The 23,850-nt window shown below is 40.6% G+C and overlaps 2 protein-coding genes across 5 annotated transcripts in view; one reads left to right on the plus strand and one right to left on the minus strand.

Moving 5' to 3' along the window:
• Positions 1 to 21,471, plus strand: part of LOC100599631 (cytochrome c oxidase assembly protein COX15 homolog) — a 38,534-nt gene extending 17,063 nt beyond the window's left edge. The window contains exons 9-10 of one of the 4 annotated variants that reach the window (XR_004029073.1): positions 900 to 1,088; positions 2,149 to 2,225. Coding sequence is in view for 3 of the 4 variants with exons in the window: in XM_003255332.4 (XP_003255380.1) it covers positions 900 to 1,031 (132 nt within the window). In the remaining variant the exon portion in view is untranslated. Of the gene's footprint in view, positions 1 to 899; positions 5,773 to 19,216 lie in introns of those variants that run through there. The other 3 variants (XM_003255332.4, XM_030808596.1, XM_003255333.4) reach the window with 3 other exon arrangements.
• The window catches only part of ENTPD7 (ectonucleoside triphosphate diphosphohydrolase 7), a 46,923-nt gene continuing 32,548 nt past the window's right edge, over positions 9,476 to 23,850 (minus strand). The window contains exons 9-13 of the mRNA XM_003255330.4: positions 19,636 to 19,802; positions 16,906 to 17,230; positions 14,663 to 14,748; positions 13,052 to 13,213; positions 9,476 to 11,268 (exon numbers count right to left, since the gene is read on the minus strand). Coding sequence (XP_003255378.1) covers positions 11,037 to 11,268; positions 13,052 to 13,213; positions 14,663 to 14,748; positions 16,906 to 17,230; positions 19,636 to 19,802 — 972 coding nt within the window. The 3' untranslated portion in view covers positions 9,476 to 11,036. The remainder of the gene's footprint in view (positions 11,269 to 13,051; positions 13,214 to 14,662; positions 14,749 to 16,905; positions 17,231 to 19,635; positions 19,803 to 23,850) is intronic.

The following is a 23,850-nucleotide window of genomic DNA, read 5'->3' on the forward strand; positions in this document are numbered from 1 at the left end:
CTCTGTCACCCAGGCTGGCAATATCTTTTAAAAGTTAAATGGATAATTATTTGGCCCAGCAAATGACTTATTAGTGTCTGTCCTAGAAACAGTCCAATGCACAAAGACCTTTTGTATGAGAAAATTCATCATAGAATTGTGATAGTGAAAAATTGGAAACAACCTAAATAGTTAAAAAACTATGGGCTGGGCACAGTGGCTCACGCCTGTAATCCCAGCACTTTGGGAGGCCGAGGTGGGTGGATTACCTGAGGTCAGGAGTTCAAGACCAGCCTGGCCAACATGATGAAACTCTGTCTCTACTAAAAAATACAAAAATTAGCCAGGCGTGGTGGCACACGCCCGTAATCCCAGCTACTCGGGAGGCTGAGGCAGGAGAATTGCTTGAGCCCTGGAGGTGGAGGTTGCAGTGAGCCGAGATCATGCCATTGCACTCCAGCCTGGCAGACAGAGTGAAACTGTCTCAAAACAAAACAAAACAAAAAAAACTATGGTATATCCATACTGTGCGATACTGCACAGCAGTTTAATAAGATCGCAATACGTACTGTATATTGCTGAGTGAAAAAAAAGCAAATGACAGAACAATATGTTTTTTAAAAGCACAAAACTATATATTTCCCTATAAACATACTAAAGTATAAGTGTGCAGAAACTGGTAACAGTGACTACTCTGGGGAACTGGGATGGAATGAAGAATAAGGGGAATTTTAGGTTTATCAATTTCGTTCGAATTTCTTTCATTGTAAGCATATTTGCTTGTGAAATTAAAAATGTATGTATTTTAAGTGCTCTGATAGGAGGATGTGGAGGTTTGTGTGTGGTTATCCATGCCTGGCCATTTTCAGTGTGAACTTTGGGTTACTGCCTTTCCTATTGCCTTCTTTCCTTTGTGACAGGTGGGCTTGGGCATCAGCACGCTGCTGATGTACGTCCCAACTCCTCTGGCCGCCACTCACCAGTCAGGCTCCTTGGCTTTGCTCACTGGCGCTCTTTGGCTGATGAATGAACTCCGAAGAGTCCCAAAATGATTCTTAGAGGACTACCCTCCTGGGACTGTGACTGCTTTTGAGAGCTCTTCAGAGATCGTAAGAACTTGGGCTTTTCTACGAGATGACCTTGACATACCAAGTGGTTTCCAAATGGTCAACTTACTTAAAAATCTTTTCCTGTTTTGAGAAAGTCACTGGATCAAGAATGCATTAAGTGTGGTTACCCTAAGTGTTCCCTCTTAAATCTGCTTTTCATGTTGAAAATCAGTTTTAATGTAGAGAAAGAAATGGCTGCCATTTGCTGCTTAACAGGCTTTGTGTCAGGTTTTTCAGTGTTGGCAAGCTCTTGGTTCTACATGGATGATTTCTGTCTCCTTGTTCTCCTGAGTCCTTAATTCTGCCTAAATAGAATTTCTTTATGATCTTAACTTCACTTCCATTAAGTGAAGATTGAAAGGATAGGATTGACATACCCAAAGTAGCCAGCTGGTCTTCAGCAAAAAAAAAAAAAGCTAATGTCTTCTAATATCCTGATGTTCAGAAATGGGGAAATTGCAGATTTTGACAAGCTTAATGTGTATATGTAGCAAAATGGTTTTTAAGTACTTGGAAAAGGAGGTAATCGCCAAATAGTTCCCTTTTTTTTTTTTTTTTTTTTTTTTGAGACAGAGTTTCACTCTTGTTGCCCAGGCTGGAGTGCGGTGGTGTGATCTCAGCTCACTCTGCAACCTCCACCTCCCAGGTTCAAGCAATTCTCGTGCCTCAGCCTCCCGAGTAGCTGGGACTACAGGCACAAGTCACCATGCCTGGCTAATTTTGTATTTTTAGTAGAGAAGGGGTTTCACCATGTTGGCCAGGCTGGTCTTGAACTCCTGACCTCAGGTAATCCGCCCACCTCGGCCTCCCAAAGTGCTGAGATTACAGGCGTGGGCCCCCACGCCCAGCTAGTTCCTCTTTTGATAAGGCTGTTAACATTACAAGGTCAGAGAGAAGAATGGAATCGACAGTATAAATTGGTTCCTGAGAGGGTTTCCTAACAGCTTTGTAATAAGAAAAATATGGCCTTGATGGTATAGTACATGGACATCTATCCAGATATTTAAACAAATTGTTGACTGCTGAATTAATGTGATTTTGGTCTCTTGATATTTCACAGGGCTCTGTCTTACTCAACTTTACTTTTAAAATCAGTGATTTGGATGAAGGCATCAGAAACATCTGATTTGAGGATGGAGCAACCCAATATTGCTAATATAATAGATGACAGTGGCAACTGAAAACAGCCCCAGAATGACCCCATTGAGATGAAATTAAACAGATTAGAAATGTAACATACTCATTTAAATTAAATAAGTTGTATAAGTGAAACCTGGCCTTATATCATTTCATATAAAAAAGACTTGGGGATTTCAGTTGTCCTCAGGTTCAATATGAACCAACTAGTATTCATGTTGTTATTATATGGTAACACAGAAAAATTAGTGGTACTTCAGGTTTTATCAGTAGAAGTGTCATAGCCATAGTCAGAATACCCCTAACATATTGCATTTCACACTGGGTACCAAATTTAAGCAAGTATCCAGAAGATACTTAAGTGTGTATCCAGAAGAAGAGACCAGAATGGTGAGGAGTCCAGAACCCCTATCACACAGGGAATAGTTGAAGGAACTAGGGATATTTAACTGGAGAAGAGAACATTTGGGGAGAGAGCAAGATTCCTGTCCTTGAGAAGTTGAAGCCATCTCATGCAGAAGAGGGAATGAGCTTCCATTATGCTGCAGAGCTGGCAGCAATGGGTGAAAGTTGCAGGAAGTTAGTTTCAGTTCTGTAGAAGGCAAGAGTAGGGTAGATCAAATCAAATGCTTACTGGGGTCAGGCTGATGGAGACAGTAACACTGGCGAGCAGGTGCCCCAGCTCGGACTAAACTGCTGAGTTCTGGTCTGTTGCTGCCACTCTACAGGTCCAGGGTTGTTCGATCTTCTGGGTTTTTGTTTTGCTTTTTGAAATAAGGAAAATAAATTTATCTTAAGTTTATTTTTCCTTGGATATACCTAGATTCCATACAGTGACAATACAAATACAAAGGGAGAATATCTGGATTTCATCCTTGACCTCATTTACAAAGCAAAAAGAGATGCTGGATTCAGATATAAATGTTTAATTTTACAGTGTTTAAGTCACCAAATCTTCTGTTTTTTAAAAATAAGCCACATATCTAGATTTTTCTGTGAAAGCTCTCAATTAAGTGTTGGGAATTAATTTCAAGATTTTAAAAAATGTTATGCAGGCTTAACATGTCTGAGAGCCATAAATGACCTAACGTTTCCCATTTTTAATCTCTGAACTAGGTGATCTCAGTTCTCTTTCAACTCCAGTACTCTGTAAGTTTCTGTGACCTGTAGTGTGCCATTCTCAGGTGGTGATATGGTTTGGATGTTTTGTCCCCTCCAAATCTCATGTTCAAAGTGTGACATTCAGTGTTAGAGGTGGGCCTAGTGGGAGGTATTTGGGTCATGGGGGCGGATCCCTTATGTATGACTTTGTGCCATCCCCATAGTAATGAGTGAGTTCTCACTCTGGTTGTTTATGCAAGAGCTGGTTGTTTAAAAGAGCCTGGAACTTCCTCCTCTCTCACTTGCCCTCTCTCACCATGTGACACACTGGCTCCCCTTCACCTTCTGCCATGATTGTAAGCTTCCTGAGGCCCTCACCAGAAGCAGATGCCAGCGCCATGCTTCCTATACAGTTCTATGCAGAACCGTGAGCCAAATAAACCTCTTTTCTTTCTAAAAATTGTCAGGTATTTCCTTATAGCAATGCAAGCCGACTAACACAGGTGATCCTTAGCAAAACAGTTTGTCAATTTTTCATAAATCCTGGACACTGGATGGGCTTATGCTATTGCCTAGAAGAGATTCCCAACTTCTCTCTTATTTGAATCTTAGAAAAATCCCAAAGCCCAAGCCTCATCTAAGACCAATTAAGTCACAATCCCTGGAAGCAGTAAAAGGCATATTTTTAAAGTTCCCCAGGTGATTCCAATGTGCAGACAAGTCTAGGGACCACTGGCTTAGGTCCTAATAGCCTAGTTACCTTAGAAAGTTCTGACTAGCTTATTCCCATTCCCTTCTAATTTCCACGCCACCATATCATTTGATCTGCTATGTTGCTCCTGTTAGTATGTTAGTAGGATATGGTCTCTTCTGGATAGAATCCTTCAAAGAAAGGGAACTGTAGTTCCTGAGGCAGGTTCCCACACCATCCTCTCCTGATCCTCAAACCCAGGTTGTCCTTAGTTAAACTGAGTCAGCAGAGGGCAGTATGACCCAACCCAAAGAACCATATATTAATGCTTCTACAGTTCCCTCCAAGGAAGTAGCAACTCGTGAGTAAGTTAAGGTTTCAGATGTTTTACTTCATTATTCTTTTATTACAGATGATGAATACATTTGGAAAAACAACTGGTTACATTTAGCTATATAACTGTATTATATCTATGCGCTTCTGGTGAATGATTATCTTAGGTTTTTTTTTGTATTTATATTATTCTCAGCACTCCCAGACACATATCAAATATTGAATTAGTGAATGCATGAATGGAAAATGGATAATTACAGATTGATGTCCCAAATACCTTTTTCCAAAAAAAAGGTCATCACATACCTATAGGATTAAATAGATTTCCCTTAATATTTTCAAAGATCTCTCTGCACTTATGTCCATTGTTTTTAAAACATGAAGGAAATTAAAACACATGGCTTTCTTAATCAGTCAACCTAGAATTTTTTGTCTATAACTTAGACTGACAAATACTATCTATTGTAGCAGGGGTAATGACTAGCAACTCCCTAAAGCAATGTTGGTTGCAGAGATCAGCACCGATAATCATGATTTTAGGATAACCAGTTTATCTACAGCTATCCTTGTGGTCCTGGGATGAATGGTGGGTTATATATCAGCATATGTAACACATATACCCATGTCCCTGCATAAGGGAGAATGCGTCACCTCTCTAACATGCATCACACATTTTCCTTAACACTGACCTAAAATGTTTGTCAGTGAGAATTTTAAGAATTCAAAATTCAACAAAATTAATTGTTTAATGTGAAGCAGTAGAAAAACATAGAGTCTTAACAACTCCCCAAAGCAATGTAATACAGGCAGCCTTTGGTTTCTAAAAGTGTAGAGTGTCTAGCTGTGGATCATAATAAAAAGATGTCTTTCACCACACTCCACAGAGGCCATTGATCAAGGTAGACATAAAGGGGGAGACACGGCATGTACTTCAGGACTTCAACTAAGGGGGAATTGTGGAATGAGAATTTCAAATACAACATAGTAACTGAAACACTAGAAACCAAAGTGTGTGTCTGGGATCCCTGCTTGCAGAAGGACATTTATGAAGCTAATAAGGGGCGGTCTTCACCAGCAGAAGGCCAAATGCCAGCAAGTGCTCTGTAGGAGGGGCCACTTAGGAAAGTACCAGGGCTGCCTTGGAGTGGAGCAGGAGGAGTGGCCACCAGAGGGTATACAAGTGGTTGCCCTTCTTTAAAAGAAGAGGCTCAGGAGCAGACATGTCTTTATGCTAGCCTGAAGTCATGCATGTGTGGCTATACATAGCCTGTGATTCAGGAAACTTTTCAACTTTGGTTTTCATAAAAATGGCAAGCAAGGATGGATTACATTTTAAAAGTGAAAGCCCTTGTAGTATGAGTAATGATTCAGTTTTATTAATAAAAGGATCTCCTTATTGCTCAGATTTTCAGAGAAACAAAATGGTCAACTGGTGTGTTATTCCTTCCTCGTCCCTCTGATAACGGTACTGACAAACTGGAAAATAATCAAATATTAGAGCAAAAGAGAAATGTGTAGTAACACAAGAGAAGTCTATTAGGATATAAGTAAGATAAGTAGACAGAGCAGGCTTAAAATGAAGCTTGAACAAGCCATCTGCAGAAACAGAAAACAAGGTAGATGGGACACCCAAACAGGGTGCCACAGCTTTCCAACTTAGATCCAGGTTATGAGAGAATGAGCCAAGAACACAACCTAAAAGTTTTCAATTTGAGGTATATTCACTGTTTGCTATTCTATAGTATTAATCAAAATATTATTGACTAATAATCCTGTTATTATTAATCACAACTTTTGGTTTTGAGTCTTAGTTTTTTAAGAGCAATATTTTTTGTAACACCAGGAAAATCCTCACAAGTTATTGCCCCAGGGGCTGGAATCTGGAGCTAGCGTCCCTAAGAGACTAATACGGGAGAATTTGAAACATCTGCTATTTCTATCATAATTCTTATTCCCAATCAACATTACACCACATACCACAGCAAAAAGGACAATTAGATACTAGTTTTGAATTAATTTGAAAAGTTTAAAGACAACAAAAAGAAACAGCCCTCTGTTTCCGTAACAGAGTCTGGAAACTGCCCAAGAATTACAACGAAGTTCTTTAATGAGGTAGATGTAATAGGCATTTATACCTTCATCTAGGCTGTAGTCATCTAATGAATTGCTTGGATGTTGTAGTAAAGGAAATTGTATAAAATTGTTTTAAAAAGATGTATAAAATTTAAAAGTATGAAAAGAAATACAGGAACAAGAATAGATGTAGTAAAAACTTGGCACAATTTCTAACAAAGTATTTTTTTCAAAGTTTATTCCTAAATGTGAGCAAAGCAGTCATAAATGAATGTCAGAAGCAGTTGTAAAGATCGGGCATAGTTAGTTGTGGCCAGCTGTTTTATAAAGAATAGATTCTGTTTATACTTGCAGAAAGATTCTGTTAATGAACATTTCATTGTAGCTGACAAAGTAGTTGGGGTGTCTGTGTTACAGAGAAAACTGGGGCCTAGGAGGCCACTCACTATGACTTTGCACATATTACAACTGCTCTAGGCCTCAGTTTCATCACCCATATAAATCAAGGGGGTTGACCAGAAGACCTTTAAAGTCCCAGCTTTAAAACTCTTCTGAAATTTATTATGATTGCTATTAGAAACTCTGTTCCCACCAACCTTATCATCATCAGAGGTTATGGATAAAATAGGAGGCTCTTTTGGGCAGCCTGGTCTTCTAAACCAAAGGACAAAATGCTCTTCCCAAAATCATATGATCTTTCTACCTTGTCTTCTGCCTTTAGTTTCTAATCTTGTCCAGCCACTTTGTTTGATAGATGAGAACCGAACCAGAGATGGTAAGTGACTGGCCCGGGGTACCAGAGCTAGTAAATGACAAAGCCAGAACTAGAATCCAGGTCTGCTATTCATTAAGCCTACTGTTCTTTCCCTTAAGTGATAACCACTCACTTGTCTTTCATCCCTGACAAAAAACAAAACATAAAACTGTGAGAAGCATCTGTTTAGATGATACTAGTGAGAAGAATAAATTATTTCAAAAATGTAAATATGGATGTGATAATAAATGTTAATGCCTAAAAAGACTGGCTTAGCAAGTACATGGCAGACATTTTTCAGCAATCACTGGATATGATCTTGAAGTTAAAGGAATCACTTAGGATGAGGAGGGGGTGGGGCAAGATACTTTGGAAGACATTTGGAGAAGAAATAGAAGATTGGTGGAAAGTGATGAAAATTTCCCAGACGAGAATAGACACTGTGGACTACTATAGCAGGGAGGGAGAGAGGAGGGCATGGATTGAAGAACTGTTTGTTAGGTACTATACTCACCACCTGGTGATGGGATCTGTACCCCAAACCTCAGCATCACTCAATATACTCATGTAACAAACCTACACTTGTACCCCCTGAATTTGTTCCTTGGTGTGGGAACAAAAGTTTCCCAGATTAAGGAAATTCAAGGAGCTAAAGTACAGAGAGAAAAAATGGTATAATTTGGCTTACAGTTAACTGCAACTTAAATGAATGAAATGCCACATAAATGGGTATTTTACATATTTTTCATTACGTTCTTTTGACAAGAATTTTGGGGAAAGTGATGGATTGTGCTATCACAAGACTAAAAAGCATCACTACAAGCCACGGACTCCTATTTTGACATTTGCGACCTGTCTCAGTAATAACGAGTACTAAAACAGTTCAGGTTCATTGTCTCTGTTAACTAGAGTGGTTCGTAAGATTCAAAGGAACCAGTGGAATGTGAATTTTATGACACCATAATTATCTTCATGGGAGAACCACCAAAGTACAGAAATGCAAATAGAAGAGAAATCTTTAAAAACCAAAGGGTATGGCAAGATAGATTTCTGCTCCTAGAAGCAAATTATTTTATTATAAGGAAGAAATATATTTAAGTAATTGGCCCTCAGCAAGGAGTAAATGGCTTTTGTTTCTAGCTAATGAGATTTCATTTAAAATCTATTAATTGGGAGAACAGAATAAACAAAGGAGCCAATACCAACAATAAATATTCAGTTCTTCTGAGGGATATGATAAAATTTTCCTTCAGTACTGTGGAACTCCTGGAGACCTTGCTCATGGTAATAAAGACAAGCCTAGATCCCATAATATTAAAGTAATGAACAGGAAATAACACATTAAACACTCCAAGACAAAATAAGAATAAGAAATACATATATATTGAAAAAGTGATAAATGTAGGTATCCTGAGATTCTCAACTATAAAAAGAACAGAGTAATAGCAATTTGAATAATACACATGAAATCCTTAAGAGTGTCTGGTACATAACAAAGGCTTAACAAATAATGGCTATTGCTACAGCCAGGATGAAGAATATTAATAAGAGCTTTCAAATTGGACCAATCACTACTTCCCTGTTTCAAGTTCATTTTTAGCACATGAATATGATCACTGTTAGCCAGTTAAGTAGCTTCTGACTAGATCATTGATTAGATCTCACAAAAAAACCAAAGATAGTATATGGAAACCAAGATGAGGGCAAAAGAAAATGTTACCTGAGTAGGCAATGGCTAGCTAAAACATATTTTGACATTATTTTTAAGCAGCATTCATAAGGTTCATGGAGCACAGATAATAGAAAATTAAAGCAATGTAGAAGTCTTAAAAACCGAAAGAAATTGCTATGAAAAAAAACCCTAATGAAAGGTAAGAGATTTCCAAAGGAAACAGAGGCCAGGTGCAGTAGCTCATGCCTGTAATCCCAGCACTTTGGGAGGCCGAGGCAGGAGGATTGCTTGAGCCCAAGAGTTTGAGACCAGCCTGGACAACATAGGCTCCATCTCTAAAAATATAAAATAAAAAATTAGCTGAGTGTGGTGGTGCACACCTGTAGTCCCGGCTACTCTGGAGTCTGAGTTGGGAGGACTGCTTGAGCTCAGGAGGTTGAGGCTGCAGCAGCCATGATATTGCACAACTGCACTCCAGCCTGGGTGACAGCGTGAGGCCCTGTCTCCAAGAAAAAAAAAAAAAAAAGGAACAGAGTCTTTGTATGTTTAATCTATGTTTATCTAATTTTAAAACAATACAAGACTGGTTATCTTTTTATCTACCAACCAAGGGTCAATATATTTATTTTTATCTTAGTTTATTTCTAGGATGATCTTAATTTCTTTTTCCCTGTTTTATGAAGCATTTAATTCCTTTCTGTTCCCAGTATGAAATTTATTTCTGAAGAATTCTACTTTTGTTTTCTTTAAAGCCAGGGACTTTTTCCCCTATTAATCTAATCCCAGAAATCAAAGGTGACAAAAAGAAAAGAAAATGCTCCCAGCCCTGGGAGCATATTCGTGGACAGGACATTAAAGTCTACATGTAGGAAAGGGTAAAATATAAGAAAGATTCCATGCGGACCCTGATGAAGAGAAATCCTCATGCAATTTAATGGCTAAATGTGGAGGAGAAGCAAAGCTCTGGAAAGGTTGTGGGTGAAGATGTAATTATTATGGCTTTTCCTCTCGCTTCATTAATGGAAGTGCTGTTTGTGACTGAGCAGTCTCTTAATAGAGGTTCTGAAAGTTGCCAGATGGCTTATTAACAGATTGATCTATTCCAAAGTTTAGAATTTGCTCCCTTTCAGACATTCCAAGGGTCAGAAATTGAGAAACTTCCATTTCTCAGAAATAATTAATAAGAACTTTGATTTTATTGCCTTTGCCCACTCTCCTGATTCTGTTCCCCTTTTCTTTAAAAACAACCCAAATACATTCCCCAAACTACATACTGATTTTAGCAGTGAAATGAAAGAACTCTTTTTGTATCTTCCTGTTTAAGGGCTCACAAAAACAGGCCTAGGGAACAGTGACCTAAAATCAGACAAATCCAGGTTCCCAGTCCCCATCACAGTTTCTCCATCCTACTAACACACTTAAGGCTCAATAAGCAAAATTAATGCCCAAACAGCCTGTGAGGCACATAAAAATGGAAAAATTTTCTATCCTCGTCATACCAGGCATCAGATAAGATACTAACATCTTCCACAGACCATTCATTTAGAAGGGGTTCTAACCTTTAAAATCATGTACTAACATCATCAACACTATGACAGGGATCTTGGATCACACCCATAATGGCTTCTTTGTCAAGTAAGCAAGGAAGTTATATCATTTTGGTGCCTGGAAATTCCTACGTGGTCCATTGAACTGCAAAGATCTTGGATCCTTGTTAAAGGCTGTGGATCTCCACATAAATGATATCTCTGTTACAGAGAAAGAAGGGGCTGCTGCACTTGCTAGAATGTCTCTGGCTTTGTATCAGATGCTACAAGTTTCATTTCAACCAGGCTTCCAGTGTGCCAAATGCCAAACTTCATGCTTTAGCAAGGGAATAAAAGGTGAGATTCCAGGAACACACCAGACCTCTCAGAAGGAGTCGAAGCCTGCTTCACTTGGACAAAGCTTGGTCCCCCGTATTAGCACCAATCCCTGTCATTTAGTTCCTCACAGATTAAATTATAGCTTCTCTCAGAGAAGACCTGGGTATTGAGAAGGAATTAACGGTAGAAAGTAAAGTAGAAATTCCAAGGGCAAATATCCACAAGGTCAGGCATCACAGCATCTGAGGCCATATAAGAAAGGGGAGGAATTCAATGAGCAGCAACTCAGTGGTGCTCAAGCTTCTCTAGTCCTGGTCCAGCCTCATGGCCCCACCTGTACTCCCATCATGGGCACCACCTCTTCAAGCCAAAGCAAGTCCAACGGAGCTGAGGCTCGTGTTTCTCGGTGGTGAATTCGGCGTAGCCGCAGAAGGTATAGGACAATGGCCAGTAGCACCACCAGGATACAGGCAAAGAAGAGATAGTGGTTGTATACAAAGGAGAGACGGAACCAGCTACCATGGGCTTGTCGGACACCTTCCTGCCGAAGATCCCTAGGGAAGAATTAAGAATTTGTAGGTGGAAAAAACTGTTAAGTTTCAGAGGGAGACATTTACTGATTTGAAAGGCCCAGTAGTGTTACCACATTTATTCCATCCACATAAACATTTTATGACACCAGCTCTACAGAGCAGGCAAAGCTGAAGAACATTCCCCGCCCCAGAAGCACTTCTGTGTCTTCCTTCCCACGGCCTCCAGAAGGGACCTCCAGGCTTACACCCTCCAGAATCTAAGCCACGATGGGAACAAAGGCCTTTGAAATTGAAGCCCAAAAAATGAACAGAAAGGCTAGATTGATCACCTGTAACATAAGTCTTAAAATATGGTTTATAAATACAGTACTAATGAGAGTAGGGTATCCCCTGAATCCAATAAATAAATCAGAGTGTGTCTAAATCCTTTTTTTAAAGTTGCTGTGCAGCCAAGTGCAGTGGCACATGCCTGTAATCAAAGCACTTTGGGAGGCCAGGCCAGGAGAATTGCTTGAAGCCAGGAGTTCAAAACCAGCCTGGTCAACATAACAAGACCTCATCTCTGCAAAAGAAAAATTAAAAAATTAGCTTGGCATGGTGGCGAGCACCTGTACTCCCAGCTACTCAGAAGGCTGAGGCAGGAGAATCACTTGAGCCCAGAAGTTCAAGGTTGCAGTGTGCTATGAACACGGCACTGCCACCACACTCAGCCTAGACAACAGAGCAAGACCCTGTCTCAAAAAAATAATAAAAAATAAAGGTACTGTGTTTCCTTAGGATCTAGGATATATCTAAATAAAGCTGTTACCTGATCAACTGTATTACAGTCTGATAAAAATAAGGTGATATGAAAACGAAGTGTAATAGTCCACCTGGCTAGAACAGAAGCCACTCTTCAGCGCTCCAGATCCAGATCTAGTTTTGTCTGGTTTGACCTGCAGTGTTCTTCTAGAATGAAAATCTCTAAACTGAAAGACTTCATAAAAAATATGGATTTCTGACTTCCCTGGACAGATGAGAACTGGCAAATGCTGGGACAGCGCTTGTGTGTGACGGTAACCAGCCCGTTCGTTAACTGGGATACATGCTCCAGTTGTGGGCAACCCCCACCTAGCCCGCTTCCCTCACTTCTATCACCTGCCTGGCTCCTGACGGTATTGGGTTTAGAGGAACAAACATCAAAGATAGAAAATTCATCTGAGTTTATCTGAAACAGTCCAGGGTACAGAGTACCTAAAAGTTGTCCCAAATATCTTACAGTACGTAAAGGTATGGCATCAGGCTACCAGAGTTTGATGAAAGTAGCCCCATTAAAAACATCTCACGTCCTTTATTCTAATTCTGACCCACCAGAAAGCCTTCTAAGTCAATGACACAATGTCTGGAGTGCCTCCCTACGTTATGAAAGATTGCTCTAGACATCCTAACCCTGTTCTTTAGTCAGATGTGTTTTCCAGGGTAACCCAAGAATGACATTTTAGCTTGTCAGTATCTTGGAAGTGATTAGTAAGAGCTCAGTCCTAAAGACTGGTTTGTTGTGAGTAAACAAATAAAGCTGGATTTCTGAAACAGCAAAGCTGAGACTCCAGACCAGTAAGGCTCAACCTTCTTTCTGTTCAAGCATGCTTGGTAGTAACAGTGGCTCACATGGAAGTAAAGGAGTTTGTTTTTGTGAGGGGGTAGGGAGGAAGGTCACTTAAGACCTATTCTAAGCCGGTTAAAAAAAAAAAAAAAGAAACCAATTCTGAGGCATCAACTGATATCCTCTGAGTTCAAGATACCAGACTGGTCAGTCTTACTTTACCTGAGTGGTAAGAATCGTGTTTTATATAGAATGGCTCCCAGCGTCCACTGAACCTCCCGGTCATACACCAGCTGGGCTGTCCGCAGGTTTGGGTAGTCATAGGGAAAGTGGAATCCTTCATGTAAGACTTGGTACATCCAAGCCGATTTAAAACACTGATATCTGTGTGACAAAAATAATTAAATTTTAAAAAAAGAGAAAAGAATTCTAATACTTTCCTTTGCAATAAGCCACTCCGTATTCCCACCAGTTATTAAAAGACCTACCTCCTCCCGCTTCACCTTCCTCACCTCTAAGTGAGTTATTTCTAAGTCAGCCTACTTATCTTGTGTTTACCATAAAGGCAATAATGATACTGTGGCTGTCTTTTTCTTTTTCTTTTTTTTAAGAGTCCCTATCTTCAGAGAGCATATTAAAATATCTACAAATGTAATTATATGATGTTTGGGATTTGCTTCAAAACGACCCAGTTGTAGTAAGAGGGGGATTGTGGATGGGAAAACAGATATAAACAAGATGGGCCAGGAGCTGATAACTGTTAGGAAAGCAGGGTGACAGGTACACAGGAGTTGATTACACTATTCTAGTTTTGTTTATGTTAAACAATTTTTTTTTTTTTTTGAGACAGAGTCTCACTCTGTCGCCCAGGCTGGAGTGCAGTGGCGCAATCTTGGCTCACTACAACCTCCACCTACTGGGTTCAAGCAATTCTCCCTGCCTCAGCCTCTCGAGTAGCTGGGATTACAGGCACCTGACACCAAACCCCACTAATTTTTGTATTTTTAGTGGAGATGGGGTTTCGCCATGTTGGCCAGGCTGGTCTTGAACTCCTGAACTCAGGTGATCCACCCACTTCAGCCTCCCAAAGTGCTGGGATTACAGGCGTGAGCCACCATGCCCGGCAATGTTAAACAATTTTTAACTAAAACATTTAAAAATGAAAGGACCAAAGAACCATACTGGCAAAATGTTATTTGTTGAAACTGTGATAGTTACATGAGGGTTTATGTTGCTATTCTCTCTACTTTTCTATATGTTTGATATTATCTATAATACAAAGTTAAAAAATCACTTTTGGCCGGGCCCTGTGGCTCATACCTGTAATCCTAGCACTCTGGGAGGGCGAGGCAGGCGGATCACTTGAGCTCAGGAGTTCAAGACCAGCCTGGCAACCTTGCGAAACCCCGTCTCTACAAAAAAATACAAAAATTGGCCAGGCATGGTGGCACGTGCCTACAGTCCCAGCTACTTGGGGGGCTGAGGCAGGAGAATTGCTGGAACCCAGAAGGCGGAGGTTGCAGTGAGCTAAGATCGTGCCCTGCACTCCAGCCTGGGCGACAAAGTGAGACCCTGTCTCAAAAAAAAAAAAAAAAAATCACTTTTGTTGTCAAATCACTTGATGAGAACTCTGTTTGGTAACCACTGATTTCTTCTGGCTTTGCTATAATAGGCTCACTATTTTGGCCCCTATCCCTCAGAAAATCAAATCTGGAATAATCAAATGCTCCCTCAACATGAAATCTAATCTGCATTATTGCTCACTCTCTCTCCATTATAATCTGCCATCTAGATTTTAAGGCCACATCTAAGGAGGAAAGGGAAGTAACTTACTTGAGTCGATGCTCATCTGCATGTGATGAAAAGAGGCCATTCTTGAATCTCTGAGTTAGTACCGACCAAGCCATGCCACAGTAATCCTGGATCAACCACAGAAATAGTGCAACATGAATTTGGAGGCAAACTCTCTACCTTCCCCACAGTCACAGCTGTTCCATTTCTAAAGTTACTTGTGGGCTACCAGCTGACAAAGGAAAACAGAAATGACATATTCATTCACTAAACACTGCGCCATACCCCTGTTTATTCCCATCATCCCATGTCTAGCACCAAGCCAGCCTGATGTGGCTTCTGAGCCTCTTAGGCTTCAGAGGGGCTGAGGTTAGGACTAACAAATAGTAATGTCAAAAGCCAAAGATAGCTTCATTCTACTCCACATAGGACTGACATGAGCAGGGAGAGCAGATGGAAGAGGATGGTTAGAAACCTGTCATTGGCCTCCCTTGGTGTTATAATTCTCACCAAAATAATCATTCCTTTTGATTTGTTCAGTAAACTGACATTTACTGAATGTCTGCTATGTGCCAGGTGCTGTTCTAGATGCCAGGGAATCATGCAGTAAATAAAACAGACAAAAATTCCTGTCCTCAGGAAGCTTACATTCTAGTGGTAAGAGACAGACAATAAACACACACACACACACACACACACACACACACACACACACACACACACACACGGTACGCTGGATAACATAAATGCTCAGGGAAAATAAAGCAGGAAAGGGCAACAGGTAATATGGGGAGCGTTGTCATTTTGGATAGAGTGGTCCCAGAAAGTGGCTCTGGGAAGATAACGTTTGAGTCAAAGTTAAAAAGGTAAGGGAAAAAAATCGCTCTTTTACCTGGAAAAGATAACATGTTAAGCCACTAGCAATGTTGGCAAGCAATAACTTGAGCCTTTTGGTGTTCAAGGGAATAGAATCTGAAGAAGTTTTGAGATAAGAGAAAGAGTCAGGCCATGGATAGTTATGGAGCTCTGGGCTCCAGAAAAAAAGGGAGCATGAAGGTCTTCCTGGAGGCTGGAGAGAAAGGAGCAAATACAAACCAGGTGTCCCACAGTATTTCTTAAGGACTGTCTTTTGGGAACAGAATAGTACAGATACTGCAGATATTATTCTGCTGGAAGCCTTACACTAAGAGAACCCTAGAGAATTGTAAGAAAGAAAGAGAAAGGTAGGCAGGGAAGAAGGAAGGAAGGGAGGGAGGGAGGGAAATATGAGGAGAGGCTGGGTGCGGTGACTCACGCCTGTAATCTCAGCACTTTGGGAGGCCAAGGCGGCAGATCACCTGAGGCCAGGAGTTCGAGACCAGCCTGGCCAACTTGGCAAAACCCCATCTCTATTAAAAATAACAAAAATTAGCCAGGCATGGTGGTGGGCATCTGTAATCCCAGTTACTCGGGAGGCTGAGGCAGGAGAATCACTTGAACCCAGAAAGCAGAGGTTGCCATGAGCTGAGATTGTGCCACTGCACTCTAGCCTAGGCTACAGAGTGAGACCCCATCTCAAGGAAAAAAAAAAAAATATGAGGACAGATTCTCCCATTAGTTTCTCTGATGAAAAAGATAGAGATACGCAACAATTCAAAGAGATGGCCCTAAATTAAGCAGAACATGATAGAAAGCTGGCTAAACTTTCATCTGTCCAGGTACCAATGATTTAAACTTATATGATGCTTAAGTCCTATATATGCTCAAAGTGAATTTTTACTCCTCTATTTTAAATCTAAACAAACTTCCATCATCATTGCTTTTTACAACATCTAATATTCCCAGGGACCCCATACCGCTCTGCCTCTTAACACCTCAAACCAAAAGAAAGATGGACTTGCCCCTCTGGGTGATATCATCTCCAAAAGCACATTACAACAGAGAATAGCTAGCAAGAGGAAAAATACTGGAGGTGACATTTCTTGGGCATAAACATTAAACAAGACTATTGGAAAGTTGGAAGAAAAACCATTAGCCAACACAAAAATTTTACACCTGGGTAATAATTTGGGTGATATGACATCCATGGAAACTAAATTTAGTTAATTAGAAGGCAGTACAGCATAGCTAGATCCTTAAGTTCTCTGAGTCCACTTCCTTATCTGTAAAATGAGAGTTCAAAGGGCTCCTGCAAAGAACAAGTGAGATTCTGTATGCAAAGCCCTTTGCACAGCACCTGGCACAGAGTGAGGCATTCAATAAATGGCTGCTGCCAGCATAAGCCATGTTTATCATTAATAATTTACCTGAGCAGCCTTGGCAAATGTTGGCCCATGGTAGCGGCCACCAATGCGCAACACATCCTCTGTACAATAAAAAAACTCAGAGAAGCCATAGAACTCGCTGTTGTTGAAGTCAATAGGCGATTGATAGATGCCATTGAGTGAGGCCTGGCTGGTGTTGGAGCGAGCCAGCAGGGGGTTCAGCATTGCCCCACAAGACACCCAGTCTCCTCTTCCTCGGACATGCAAGACTTGGCTGTTCCTCTCCACCACATCTGTGAGTCCCACTGGCAGGCAGGGATCCAGAAATGGATTGTCGGGACTCAGACCTGTCTTCTGACCCAGCAATCTGCCACAATGACAAAAACAAACAAACAAAAAAACATGTCATGCCTGTATTCAACCTAGTCTAAGAAATACAACGTGCATCAGAAATATCTTCCTACTAGTTTTCATGATATCCCTAGAAAAGAGGATGGAGTGCAATTTCATCACATAAACATTTAACTTCAGCAAGTTAAATTTAGAAAAAAAAGAGGAATATGGTGATCAATTCTGTTCGACGTTTTAGTCAACATGTGTATTTCCTAGTCTGTAGTGAAACTGGAGATGTGAATCTGCTGTTCTCCATCTGGTCTTCATTCCCACACACCTCTTAAAAGTGCAAGGACCTTATCATGCAGAGTGTGGTTCTAATGTTTAAAAATACAACTGGTAGGGGGTGAGGTGGGAAGGGCCGTGGGGAGAGATTCCTGAAGAGCAGACCACGGCAGTGGCCCATGTGCAATGGCTGGCAATGGTGATGGAGCCCATGCCTGCCTCTGAATGAGCAGTGCTGGAACAGAACAGGCACAGCACAGCTCCAGGAAGCCACCTGCAGAGCCTGGAGTCTCTGAGTGAGGAGAAGACTGGAAAGCTTTGATTCCCACCATGGCCATAACACAGTTCCAGTTATTTCGAGTTTATACTTGCCTAGCAACCATATTCTCATTCCTCAAAAAGATAAGTATGAAGATCTGTCCAAGGACAGAAATTAAGTTGGGGTCCAAGTAACTTTGCCAGTTGCAGTTAATTATTCATCAGTTCCTAAACAGACAGATGTTGAAGAGTAGACTTCTTAGAATGAGGATGCACCCACAAGTGTAAAGACCGAGGGTGAGAATGGAATGAGGCAGTACAACAGAACACTTTACAATAACTGGAACCGACTATTTTAAGGATGTGATACCAACTGTAAGGAAAAGTCAGAAAATTGTTATTGAGAAGAGACAATGATCATTTTGCCGTCTCAGGAAACAGGTTAGTAGACTGGCAGCTACACAAGATATGTCTTTTACTGATCAGTCACCTGAAGTAGGTGACTTAGCTACTTGGCAAAAAAGTACCAACGCATGGGAAGAAGAAGATGCAGTCTGGCAAGAAGTAGTTTGGAGACAGCAGAAAACAGCAGACAGAAAAGAAAGCAGTAAAACAACAAAAGAAGAAAATGGAAGCACAGCAGCTAATGAAGAAGGAAAACCAAAACTGGTGTGAAACTTTCACAACAAATGATCTTCAAACATCATAGTGCCTGTAGGAGACATCTGAGCACCTCAACCCAAGCAATGTTTGTATAGATTTAGGAGTACTTTTCAGAATACAAACACACCACTTGATTTTAATGCATTAGTCAATCATCCAGGGCACCAGGATTCTCCCAAAGCACCTTGAACTCCTAGAGACTAAGACTTACAAAAACAAAAAAGACTTATGGGACGATATTTTCTTCAACATGCTGTAAATATAAGATAATTGATTGCTGTGGATAAATTATTACAAACGGGATACACCAGTATCTCTTCAAGCTAGTGTTCGTAGCTAAATGGTTAAGTATACATAGGTAAGTGTGTAGTTTGCTTAATATCAGCCCTGCCCTTTCATCTGTGGTCCTTCTCTCAGTGATTGGATTTCTCACCCTTCTGGTTACCTAGGCTAGACCCTCAGCACTGCTGGCCATCCTCCCTGCCCTATCTACACCACCACAATCAATCACCCAATTACACTGGTTTCATTCCAAAATTTTGTGTAAATTTAATGATGGAAAAGAACTCTGCTTTCTCTTATGCTTTCCTTCAATGTGCTTAATGATAAAATAAATAATTTTACAGACTTAAAAAACAAAAAAGAAACAAGAAATCCCACCACTGTTTGTACATTATGGTCTAACTACTTCATCTGGTACTCAAGTGAAGAATCTGTGATCTGTCCAATGCTAAAGGAAAAACTGACTATTCTGAATTTGATGAGAGACCATTTTAAAAGTTAATTTTAACTACGCTTGCTTTTTATCTTTTAGACATACTACAGAACTGAACTCCCACAAAAGATGCAACTGCACTGTAATTCAACAAACATGTCTTGAACACTTCCATGCAGAAGGAACTGCTAGCAGCTACACTATATATTGTACATTTTAAATTGGCAATTTAATTCATCTCCCTTTTCCCATGATGTCAGGTCTGAATATGGGAAACAGCAAGAGATCACAATAAGCTACTGTACTTTATGAGTCCTAATAACAAAGATCAGAATGTACCCTCACCCAGAGTGGGACTGCTAATAGAAGTCTTTAAGAGATGCTACCCCATTGGCAGGGATAGTCAGAAAGAAGGAGGAAGCAGGGACTTATCTGTCTTAGGAGGATGTGAATATTTCTCCCTAATATCTGCAGCCTGACATTATATTTCAGAAACTCGGATCCCATGTCAAATGTACCTGTTTTTGTTAAGAGTTTCATTCAGAACAAGGTCTTCGTAGCGCTGCCGGGCAAAGTTGCCTCCGAAACCCAGAAAAGTTGTGACATAAACCCTGTATACGTGTTCAGTGTGTTGCACATCACAGCCCAGGTTGAACTCAGCCAGTAGGATCTTGGCAGCTTCTTCCTATAATACAATACCAAGAGAAAAAAGGGAATTTTAGTTTTGGTTGCCTTCCAGAAAGCTATGACATTGCTAATACACCAGGCTTCATTTCTATGACTACTCTTTAAAACATCTTAAACATTCTTTCATCCTCATAGTATTATTTTAAACAGACACAAAATGACAAGACTGCACCCAAAGGTACAAATTAGACACTAAATTAAAAACTAAATATGAAATTAGAAACCCAACACACTATCTGTAGTTATATAGGAGGTAGAATTACTACAGATATCATTTTCTCACATGTATTTTTCTGTATTTTCCAATTCCCCACAATGGGAATGTGTTATTTTAATAGTTAGGAAAAAATCCTTTAATAAAAATAAATTTAAGGAATTCTGTGGATCATCATAAGATCTATTCTTTGGCCTTTTCTTTTTCTTTTCTTTTTTTTTTTTTTTTTCAGACAGAGTCTCACCGTGTCACTAGGCTGGAGTACAGTGGCACGCTCTCGGCTCACTGCAACCTCTGCCTCCTGGGTTCAAGCAATTCTCCTATTCTCCTGCCTCAGCCTCCTGAGTAGCTAGGACTAGAGGCACGTGCCACCATGCCCAGCTAATTTTTGTATTTTTAGTGGAGATGGGTTTCACCATGTTGGCCAGGATGTTCTCGATTTCTTGACCTCATGATCAGCCCTTCTCAGCCTCCCAAAGTGCTGGGATTACAGGCGTGAGCCACCGTGCCTGGTTCTGTGGCCTTTTCTAAAATTATCCAAGAAGCTCTAAGGTTCCTTGTGACAGGTTTGGGGATTGGGAAAGTTCAATTTTATTGTACCTCCAATGAAAAGGTGCTATATTTTTTCTTGAACCTCAAGGGAAGAGGCTGAATTAATCATATTCCTCAGCTCATCCCACATTATCATGGCAAAGCCTCTCTTTTGCTTTATTTATTTATTCCCTTTTATCTTCATACTTACTCTCATTCCCACTCTCTGCCATAGGCAACCATTCTAATGTGTTATGTATAATTTTTGCATATATGTATTGTTATAAAATGAGGATTCTTGTTTTGAATGTATTTCTTTTTAATTTGTGAAAATGCCATTGTGCCCTGCAATTTCACTCCAAGGTATATACCAAGAGATCCAAAAACTGGGCTGGGCATGGTGGCTCATGCCTATAATCCCAGCACTTTGGGAGGCCAAGGAGGGTCGATCACTTGAGGCCAGGAGTTCGAGACAAGCGTGGCCAACATGGTGAAACTCCGTCTCTACTAAAAATACAAAAATTAGCCAGGCATGGTGGTGGGTGCCTGTAATCCCAGCTACTCAGGAGGCTGAGGCAGGAGAATCGCTTGAACCTGGGAGGCAGAGGTTGCAGTGAGCCGAGATCATGCCATGGCACTCCAGCCTGAATGACAAGAGCGAAACCCCATCTCAAAAAAAAAAAAACTTACGTACGTAGAAAAATGTGTATATGAATGTTCACAGCAGCACTGTGCATAATAGCCAAAAAGGGAAAACCACTGAAATTTTCATCAGCTGATAAATGGATAAACAAAATACAGCATGGTTGGTCATACAATGGAATGTTTTTCAGCCATAAAAAGGAATGAAATACCCATACCACAAGATGGCTGAACCTTGAAAACATTTTGCTAAATAAAAGAAGCCAGATGTAAAACACCACATATTGTATGATTTCATTTATACAAAATATCCGGAATAGGCAAATCCACTGGAGAGAGAAAGTAGAGGAATAGTTGTCAGGGGTAGGGAGAGGAGAGAATGAGGAGTGACTGCTAATGGGAAATGAGTGGGGAGTGAATATAGGGTTTCTTTTTGGGGTGATGAAATGTTCTGGAATTCAATAGTGGTGGCTGCACAACTTTGTGAATGTACGTAACTTTGTGAGTTGTACAAAAAAATATATTAGGCATTCAGGATTATTTAAAATGTTTTAAATGCCATTGTCTCATAGTTTCTTTCGTTTTTACCAAGTACTAAGATTCATCTTGAAGAGCCATTATATTGCTGTGTGTAATTACTTTTTTTTTTTTTTTTTTTGAGATGGGGTCTCACTCTGTCACCCAGGCTGGAGTGCAGTGGTGCGATCTCCGCTCACTGCAACTTCTGCCTCCCAGGTTCAAGCAATTCTCCTGCCTCAGCCTCCCGAGTAGCAGGGATTAGAGGTGCCTGCCACCCTGCCCAGCTAATTTTTGTATTTTTAGTAGAGACGGGGTTTCACCATGTTGGCCAGACTGGTCCTAAACTCCTGACCTCAGGTGATCCACCCGCCTCGGCTTCCCAAAGTGCTGGGATTACAGGCGTCAGCCACTGTGCCCGGCCTGCTATATGTAAATCTAATTTGTTGCTTGCAAGTATGCATTCTGTACCAGTGTTGCTTTCCATAACAGTGTTCCTTTCTAAAGCTGCACACACACAAAAGTCATTTCTTTAAGACTTGAAGCCCCAGTCCCACTTGTCACCTATTTCTTAGTATCAGATCCATGCCTTCATTTTACCTGTTGAATACATACTAACAAATATAGACTAAGAAGTATCACAACCTAGTTAGTCCCCCACATTTCCAACCCCAGCATGAAATTCTCTGCTGACTGCTAAACTCACATTTCCAACAGTCCTGTGGATATTCTGACACATATGTTCCTTGGGTATCTTAAATTCAATATACCCAAAATTGAAGTCATTAGTTTTACAACTTCTGAACTAGAAGACCAGATAGATGCTCTCATCGAGATCTCTCAGGACAATACTGTTTGCTTAATATGACCCTTGCCCTTACCCCTGTTGCTCTTCTCTCAGTGACTGGGTTCCTCAGTCTTCTGGTTATCTAGGATAGATCCTCAGCACTGCTGGCCATCCTCCCACCCTACTCACACTACCACAATCAATCGCTCAATTACATTGGTTTTTCACTCCAAACTATCCCCTGAAATCTGTCCCCTCCCTTTCATTTCCACTTACTTTGTCTAACTCAGCCCTTTATTACTTCTCACTCAAGGTTCTGTGACCTATATTCTTTCTCCTACTGACACAAAAATTCTTTCACTACAAAAAACAGATCAGATCACAGTCACACAATTAACATCATCACAAAATTCAGAGCTGAGAAGGAACTTCACAGTTTAATTATTTTATAAATGAAACTGAGGCCCATGTGACTGCCTTACTCAAAAACCTTTGGTGGTTTTCCACTATCTATGGAAATAAAAGCCAGTCCCCCTACGATAGCACTCAACACTGCTCATGATTTAGCTCCATCTTATCTTCCCAGGCTTAACTACTAGCACACCTGAAAATCCTATACTGTAAAAGGCTATTCATCATTCCCTGGACATTCTGGCCTCTGTGCTGCTTTTCTGTGCCTTTGTACATAGTGTTCCCTCCATGCAGGTGGCCTTCCCTCAGCCTCCACTCTGCAAAAAAAGCCTACTCTCATCCAAGGCCCAGGTAAAACTTTACCTTCCATGAAGCCAGAATGGCTCCCATTCAACTTTGCAAACCGAGTTGGCCCTGCCAGTCCCCATATTGCCACAGCTCTCTGTTTAAACCAGATGGTCTCAATGATGGGCAATTTCCACCCTGCCCCACACATCTGGCAATGTCTGGAGACACTTTTGATTGTCACAACTGGAAGGGGGAGGATTGTTACTGACATCTGGTAGAGGCAAGAGATATCACATGATGCATGTTAACCCCTGATGACAACGATAATAATCCCTTCTCAACGATGAGAAGCCCTGGTTTAGATCAAGTTAAGCACTGCTACAGTCTCCCTGATATCACAAGCTGTCTCCACTGACAGATAAATTATAAGTTTTTAGGGACAGTGTAACTAACATGTCTATTCCTTGTACATAGTATTGTCTATTCCTTGCACATAATGGGTGTACATAATAGGTGTACATAATGGGTGTACATAATGGGTGTACATGATAGGTGTACATAATGGGTGTACAAAAAGTGTCTGTGTAGGATGAAACTTCTCCCTCAAAATACATTCTTTACATTCTAGTGGGCTAAAGATTATTAGAGGGCCCAGAA

The sequence above is a fragment of the Nomascus leucogenys genome, chromosome 3, assembly GCF_006542625.1.
Source record: "Nomascus leucogenys isolate Asia chromosome 3, Asia_NLE_v1, whole genome shotgun sequence".
Taxonomy (NCBI): Eukaryota; Metazoa; Chordata; class Mammalia; order Primates; family Hylobatidae; genus Nomascus; species Nomascus leucogenys.